The 8,016-nt window shown below is 53.0% G+C and overlaps 1 protein-coding gene across 2 annotated transcripts; it reads left to right on the top strand.

The window, feature by feature from the left end:
* Positions 1–1,904: 1,904 nt before the first annotated feature.
* On the top strand, positions 1,905–4,923 carry LOC105514166 (chromosome unknown open reading frame, human C1orf210). Of its 2 annotated transcripts, none has more exons than XM_011945347.1 (3): positions 1,905–2,038; positions 4,090–4,206; positions 4,351–4,923. In XM_011945347.1, exons 2-3 carry the CDS (start codon positions 4,188–4,190, stop codon positions 4,671–4,673), a joined length of 342 nt encoding a protein of 113 aa, XP_011800737.1. In that variant the 5' UTR covers positions 1,905–2,038; positions 4,090–4,187; the 3' UTR covers positions 4,674–4,923. The 2 variants fall into 2 exon arrangements, with proteins under 2 accessions (XP_011800737.1, XP_011800746.1); XM_011945356.1 differs by having other exon boundaries at positions 1,924–2,044.
* The last annotated feature ends 3,093 nt before the right edge of the window (positions 4,924–8,016 follow it).

The following is an 8,016-nucleotide window of genomic DNA, read 5'->3' as shown; positions in this document are numbered from 1 at the left end:
TTGCCATTTTAGATATGGGGGATATGATGGAAACAAGACCAATACAGAGCCCACTCCCAGGGTTTACAGGTTGGGGGAAACTAAAGAAAAAATCACACCCAACATGGTTCAGGATATGGGGGAGAAGGGCCACCATCTGCAGGGGTGCAGTGGAGAGTGGGGAAGGCAGGAGTCCCAGGAGAAGGGAGCAGAGCCTGCAGAGCCAGGGAGATGAGAGGGCATGGTGGATTCTGGGAATAGAAAAGAGTTTGGTGGCCGGGTGCAGTGCCTCATGCCTCTAATCCCAGCACTTGGGAGGCTGAGGCGGGCAGATCACTTGAGGTCAGGAGTTCAAGACCAGCCTGGCCAATATGGCAAAAACCTGTCTCTACTAAGAATACAAAAATTAGCTGGGTGTGGTGGTGCATGCCTGTAATCTAGCCACTTGGGAGGCTGAGGCAGGAGAATCGCTTGAACCTCGGGGCCGGAGGTTGCAGTGAACTGAGATCACACCACTGTACTCTAACCTAGGTGACAGAGACTCTGTCTCAAAAAAAAAAAGAAAAAAAAAAAATAGTTTGGTGTAGCTGCAGCAGAGGAGGCAGGATAGGTGGGAAGGGATGCCCTGAGGTTTCAGATTTCATCCTAAGATTTTCAAGGCCAAGTGTGAACTGGCCTCCACCTTCCAGCCACAGTTCTACCATGCCTTGTTTGCATCTCCTCTCTGTACCCCCGTTTTATTTTTTTGAGACAGGGTCTTGCTCTGTAGCCCAGGCTGGAGTGTAATGGTGCAATCATGGCTCACTGTAGTCTAAAACTTCTGGGCTCTGGCAGTCCTCCCGCCTCAGCTTCCCCAGTAGCTAGGACTACAGGTGAGCGTTATCACGCCCAGCTAATTTTTGTGTTTGTAGTAGAGATGGGGTCTCCCTATGTTGCCCAGGCTGATCTCCGACTCAAGGGCTCAAGCAATCAAGCCACTTCGGTGTCCCACAGTGCTGGGATTACAGATGTGAGCCACCATACCTGGCCTCTCTGCAGCCCTTGCTCCCACTGTGCCCTGTCTGTCCTTGTGAATTTGGGGCCTCCAGGCCTTGGCACGTGCTGTCCTTCCTCCCTTAGGTAGTAGGGAGCCTGGCCTGGGTCAGTACTGTGCTGGGAGCCACAGGCCTGGCCCCACCCTGGGAAAGCGAATAATCACAAGATAATGAGGAATGCTGTGGGTGCTCTGGGCATGGAAGAGTAAGGGCTTGCAGGGTAGAGGGAGGGCTCAGGGAAGATGATTCCTGAACTGGAACTTGAAGAACAGGGGCACCAGGCCCAGAGACAAGGAGTAAAGCTAAAGGAAATCAGAGAGCACCCGGGAGAGGTTCAGAGGCTGGCTTGTGGGGTCACAGGATCCTGAGATCCAGATGAAGGTTGAGCCCTCATCCAGATCCACCACTCACCCCCTACACAGTTACACACACATTTGCAGGCAATTTGGGAGAGTTCTTGGTCCTTCTGGCTTTGCCTAGAAAGAATGCCCTCCTCACCCGCTCTGGTTCCAGCCCACCACCCTTACAGGCCTGCAAAGCTCCTGCTTCAACTCTGGACTTTGTACCAGTCACCGGACATTTAGTTGTTTATCAGCCTGAGCATCTGCGTGCTGAGGTGTCTGCCCCTCTAGGGGCCGCTGGACCTTTCTCTGGATCCTAGCTGTACAAACCCCCAGCATTGGGGGGTGAGGGTGAGGTCTACACCCATCAAGTTCTTGGCAAAAGCTTGGGGGAGACGTAGAATGATCCCTCCCCACTGGAGGCGCTGCCGCAGCCCGCCCTCTGCCCGACCTGCAACTTCAGCCCCGCCCACTGCCTCGGCAGGTGAGTCAAGCTTGGCCTTGACCCGCCCACCTGTCCAGGTTCGGCCGGCCCCAGCCGGAAGCTTACTCCGCGGACTGTGCACAGTTCTTGAGGTGGGAACAGAAGAGAAGGCTTGGGGGGCCGGGGAGGGGTTACCCAGGCTCTGCACAGATCCTCAGGGCCTCCTGGCAGCAGGAAGGAAGCTATACATCAGAGTGGGGGTAGGTGTCTGTGCATGTCAGAGGGTGTGTTTGTTGGTGGAGGAAAGTGTGACCTGGGGGGAGGGGCGACTGTGTATGTGTGTATGGGGGATGGGCAGGTCAGTGTGGGCTGTGAGTTCAGAGGCTTGTTGGGGCGTGTATATGTGCCCTTGGAAGGTTAGTGTGTGTGTGTCTTCTTGGGAAGAATTCACAGGGCAGGGAGGAAAGGAATAGGAGTACAACCTTAGAAACGTCAGATTGAATTCAGTTCATTCCAGTGTTACACATTCTCATGTTCTGCGGACCTAGTGCTAGGATGAGGCCCACAGCAGGCTGAGAAATGAATGAGCAGGTGACCTCTCCTTCCCAGGACGTCTCTCCTGCTCCCCTCGTTAATTTCACAAGCATCACACTGAGCGGCTGAGTGCCCAGCTCCCTGCAGCGCGAGGGTACAGATCCATCAGCTAGCACTTGACCACGGGGAGCTGCCCGGCTAGCAATGACTGGTTCTGACTGATGGTTGACTGGGCAGGATGGTGACAGGTCACCCAGGGTAGGTCCAGGGACAACCTCACAGGCAGGTATGGTCTAATTTGGCCTTGACAGACTGGGGCCCCAAAAACTGAGGAGGGTGTGGCCAGGGAGCAGGAGGGTGGGTGAGTGGGAGGGTGGCGTGTGTGTCTGTCTGGAGTACTGGGGAGGGAACTGTGGAGAAGAGGAAGAAGAGTTTGGCTTGAGGGCCGTGTGCTGGATTGCAAGGCACTGTGGGGAATGGGGAGCATTTAAAGGGATTTTAACCAGGCTAGTGATGGGGTCAGAGCTGGGTTGTAGGCCAGTCACTCTGGGGAAGAGACCAGAGGTGGGGAGACCAGTTAGGAGATTATGGCTAGAGTACAAGAGGAAGGTGGCTTGGACTCAGCTGTGGCAGAGGGGTGGAGAGAAGGGTATTGTCATTCCAGAGATGTTTAGTGGAAGAGATGATGGGGCTTGATGCCAGGTTGGACGTGAGGAGGTGGGGGGGAATTTTGAAGGCACTTGTATCAAAGAATATACTGGGGTACTCCCCTCAACTTCTCTCCTAAGTACTTCCCTAGCCTGGCTACTGTGCCCCCAAGGACTCCCTTGGTTCAGGTGCTCCACCTGCAGATATGCCCCTGCCCTAGCTCTTCGTCTGCCAGGTACTTCTAACTTTCATGCTCCTCCTCTAGATACTCCCCAGATTCAGGTGTGCCTCCTCCAGACACTCCTTTGATCCAGGTGCTCCTCCTCCAGGTGTTTCCAAGCCTGGATGATCTTCCTCCAGCTACTCCCCTAATTGAAGTGTTCCTCCTATAGGTGTCCCCAGCCCTGGGTGATAATTTCCTGCTTCAGGTGATCCTCATTTGGATACTCCCTGGCTTCAGCCTCCCTCTAGGGGCAGAGTGTGGGCCTCCTGTAAGTAGAGGTGAATGGACAGGGATTTGCTTGAAGGGCTGAGAGTAGAGGTGGGCAGCAGCTGCTTTCAACTTAGAGGGGGAAGGGCCAGGGCTGCTCTGGCTGTATCCAGGGCCCTGTCCTCAGTAGGGACTTGCATCACTCTCCACATATGTGGTCTCCGCTTTGACTGTTTTCTGACCTTTGGGAGCCAGGACCCACCTCTGCCCCTGTCTCCCATCCTTAGCTTACCAAGCAGTGCAACAGACTGGGCTCTGGGTTCGAATGTGAGGACTTTGGTTGAGTCCGTTCACCTTTTTCAGCCTCAGAGCCCTCATCTATAAAGTGGGGGTAATGTTTATACCTACCTTACTGGGTTTTGTGAGCATGATGCTTGGTGCTTGAATTATAAGGAATGCTCAGTAAGTTCTACAATTTAGTTATTTTTTTTTTTTTAGCATCTTCCAGAGCAAAACCCTGTGATGGTCCCTTACAAATAGCCAGTTTCTGTAGGCTCAGCTTGTTTCTCTTCTGTGGACAACTGGTGCGGTCAGTTGTCCAGTCGCCAGAGTTTGTGCAGCACTACCATGGCTGTGAGTGTGACCTGGAAAGTGCACCCTGTGACCATCCCTGACACCCATACCTACGTTATTTTCTAGGACTTGTGCCCTGGGGCTGCCTGGCATCTGGGGGCCTCCTCAGAGCCAGGGCTCTTTCTGGTTGAGGCTGAGACTCACTGGTGTCATCAGGCCCCTCCATGAATGAGACAAACGAAAGTGAGTGACGGTGGGAGGATGATGGGGGTGGGGGGCTTCCCCTTAGAGGCTGGGGTTGGGGGAAGGACCCTACCCGCACTCCTGTTGGTTTCTCCAGGGAGCCCCCTCTGGGACCCACCTATAATGCTGTCCCTTTCTCTGCAGCACTTGTGGGGCCTTCGGAGCTCCCCACAGCATCTGCTGTGGCCCCTGGCCCAGGCACTGGGGCTCGGGCGTGGCCTGTGCTGGTAGGATTTGTGCTGGGAGCTGTGGTCCTCTCGCTCCTCATCGCACTTGCTGCCAAATGCCACCTCTGCCGCCGATACCATGCCAGCTACCGGCACCGCCCACTGCCTGGGACAGGAAGGGGGGGCCGCCCACAGGTGGCTGAAGATGAGGATGATGATGGCTTCATCGAGGACAATTACATTCAGCCTGGGACTGGCGAGCTGGGGACAGAGGGTAGCAGGGACAACTTCTCCCTCTGAGCTCCCATCTTTGGACCCTCCCCATTCCCTCCATGCCTGACAGCTTAAGGACAGTGGTTATGACACGGGGGTTCCTCGAACCTCAGGGACAGAGGTGGCTGGGGCTTAAAGGTTGGTCAGGGATGGAGTAAACCTCACTTCCCTGACACTAGCCAGCAAAGTGACAATGACCCTCTCTTGCTCAATAACTCTCAATGGTTCCCTGCTGTTCTCAGGATAAAGCCAAACAAAGGCTTGAGTGTGGACATAAGGCCCTCTGTGATCATGCCTCCGGGCCTCTTGGTTTCTTTTCTTGCCTTCCCCTACTTTACTCTCCAACTAAATGTTATTCTCCCTCCCACCACTTCCCATGCAGTTTCTCCAGGCACCTTTGCTCACATTGGTCCCCCTGCCTATGCTACTCTTCTCCTAAATCCTCTATGACTGTGATGGCCTGCCTACCTGCCCGCATTTCAAATATGCCCAGATGGTAACATTTGTGCAGGTGAAAACCAGTGCCAAGCTTCATTTTTTCTTTTTTCTTTCCTTTTTTTTTTTTTTTTTTTTTTTTCCTGAGACGGAGTCTCACTCTGTTGCCCAGGCTGGAGTGCAATGGCACATCTTGGCTCACTGCAACCTCTGTCTCCCAGGTTCAAGCGATTCTCTTGCCTCAGCCTCCCAAGTAGCTGGGATTGCAGGTGTCTGCCACCACGCCCGGCTAATTTTTTGTATTTTTAGTAGAGACAGGGTTTCACTGTGTTAGCCAGGATGGTCTCGATCTCCTGACTTCATGATCCGCCTGCCTCAGCCTCCCAAAGTGCTGGGATTACAGGCGTAAGCCACTGCACCTGGCCGCTAATTTTTATATTTTTAGTAGAGACGGGATTTTGCCGTGTTGGCCAGGATGGTCTCAAACTCTTGACCTCAGGTAATCTGCCTGCCTTGGCTTCCCAAAGTGCTGGGATTACAGGCGTGAGCCACCGTGCCCAGCCAGCTTCTTAATGAATTTTTTTCCTATAAATAAAGTGGGTAATCTGGTTATAATATGTTTTTCACAGGAATTAATAAATCTATTTTCATTTTGAATAAAAATAAAAAGTTGCCACTCATTTTTATTTTTCTTGAGCTGGGCTTTATCTCTCAGAGCTAGAAGACACTGCTCAGATGTTCCCCCCTCCACGACACCTTCTATGAGCCCTTCTCTAGTATTGTCCTGCCCACATTTTGTTTTCATCTTTTTGTTTGTTTGTTTTGAGATGGAGTCTTGCTCTTGTTGCCCAGGCTGGAGTGCAGTGGTGCAATCTTGGCTCACTGCAACCTCCACCTCCTGGGTTCAAGCGATTCTCCCACTTCAGCCTCCCAAGTAGCTGGGATTACAGGCACCCACCACCACACCCAGCTAATTTTTGTATTTTTAGTACAGATGGGGTTTTTCCATACTGGCCAGGTTGGTCTCAAACTGCTGACCTCAGGTGATCTGCCCTCCAAAAGGTGACTCGGCCTCCCAAAGTGGTAGGATTACAGGTGTGAGCCACCGCACCTGGCCATCTTTTTTTTTTTTTGACACAGGGTCTCTCTCTGTCACCCAAGCTGCGGTATGGTGGGGCTATCACAGCTCACTGTAGCCTCGACCTCCTGTGCTTAAGTGATCCTCCCATCTCACTCAGCCTCCCAAGTAGCTGGAATACATGCATGTGCCACTGTGCATGGCTAATTATTTTCTGTAGAGATGGCATCTCACTATATCACCCAGGCTTGTCTTGAACTCCTAGACTTTAGTAATCCTCCCGCCTCTGCCTCCCAAAGTGCTGGGATTTACAGGCTTATTTTAATCTCTATGACAGTTTGTACTTGCCCCTTACTATGCCTGCCCCCATAGCTAAACTGGGAGCTCCCTGAGGCCACAGACTGTGTCTTATTCTGTATCCTCAGATTCTTGCGCAAGGGAGCTAGTTTTAAGATGGAAAAGACTTGAATTAAGCTGTTTTTAATTGCAAGCAATAGAAAGCAGTTTGGGGGAGAATCCTGGCTGTTGCACGGAATCAGAGGGACAGCAGGAAGCAGGCAATCCCAGCAGCCAGAGGTCGGGCATTTCACATCTAGCATCCTGTCATTTAGGGGCAGTGATGGGACTCTCTATAACCAGGACTTCCAAACTCTCAATTCCAAGTTTCAAGTGCTCAGACAAGGGAATCAGTTTGGCCTAGCTTTGGTCAAGTATACATGGGCTTAAAGCATAATCTGCTATGAGTCCAAGGGACACGGTTTGGGAAGCCCATCTGTTTGTTCCAGATCATTCTCAGACAAGAGGCAGTTCTCATGAGCCAGGCAGCCGCCCCCATGTGTTCCCCAAGTACAGTGTCAGCCTTTGAGGAATGAGCTGGTACAGAAGGAAAGTGAGGCATTGGCAAATGTAGTGAGGTGCTTGGCGGGAGATTGAGGAGGACTTGAGTGTAGTGTCTGAGAGGTGCCCATGGCAGTGAGGAAGCCCAAGAGTGGACTGGATCTGTTAGGGTCTTGGATGCCAAGCTCACACTTCAACCCGAGAACAACGGAGGCTCATCTGTGGACTCTTTTTGTGCAAGGGCATGACATAATCATGATAGAAAAGTCATTCTGGCTGCTGTGCAGAGATGGATTAGAGGGGAGACACTTAGAGAAGGTGATAAGACCTGACTAAGGTGTGACATAGGAACAGACTCCGAGACAGGAGGGAGGAATTGCTGATAGGACCTGACCTGTTGACTTTGGTATGGGGAGTAGGTAGGTATCAGAAAAAACCGCCCTGGCTTCTGGCTTGGTTGCTGGGTGCATTGACAAAGAGCAGGTCGGGGCAATGGGGATTCAATGTTGGATGCAGGATTTCCGGGGAGATGCCTCGGGGCTGCTGGGTTCACAGGGACAGGTCTACTCTGCAGACACAGGCTTGGGAACACTTGGCACCAGGGTCACTGAGAGCGGGAGTGGATGAGATCACCAGGGAGGAGCAGAGTGGGAAACACATCTCAAGACTGTCAGCGGACCAAGGCCTGGCAAGGGAGTTGGAGGAAGCAGAGAGGAGGGAAGCCCAGCTCACGTGAACCCCAACCTGGCCATGGTTCCTGAGTCCAGAGATGGTCCGCCCCTCACAGGCCTGGAGAGAGCAGAGGCTGCCCCAGCCTGAGACCCTGGAGGAGGACCCCAGAGGCTGACCTAAGGGGCATGTCCTGGCCTACAAGGAAAACCTGCTGCCCAGGCAGCTGGGCCTGCCCCCTGCCCCTGGGCTCCTTCGACTCCCACCACAGAGGAGCTGCCCTGCGTGCAGTTCTGTGCTCGGCTGGCCCTGTTCTCCTATACTCTTTCGGGCATCAGTCAGAACCTCTGA

The sequence above is a fragment of the Colobus angolensis genome, unplaced genomic scaffold, assembly GCF_000951035.1.
Source record: "Colobus angolensis palliatus isolate OR3802 unplaced genomic scaffold, Cang.pa_1.0 Scaffold106, whole genome shotgun sequence".
Lineage (NCBI taxonomy): Eukaryota > Metazoa > Chordata > Mammalia > Primates > Cercopithecidae > Colobus > Colobus angolensis.
This window is presented reverse-complemented; position numbering and strand designations above follow the sequence as displayed.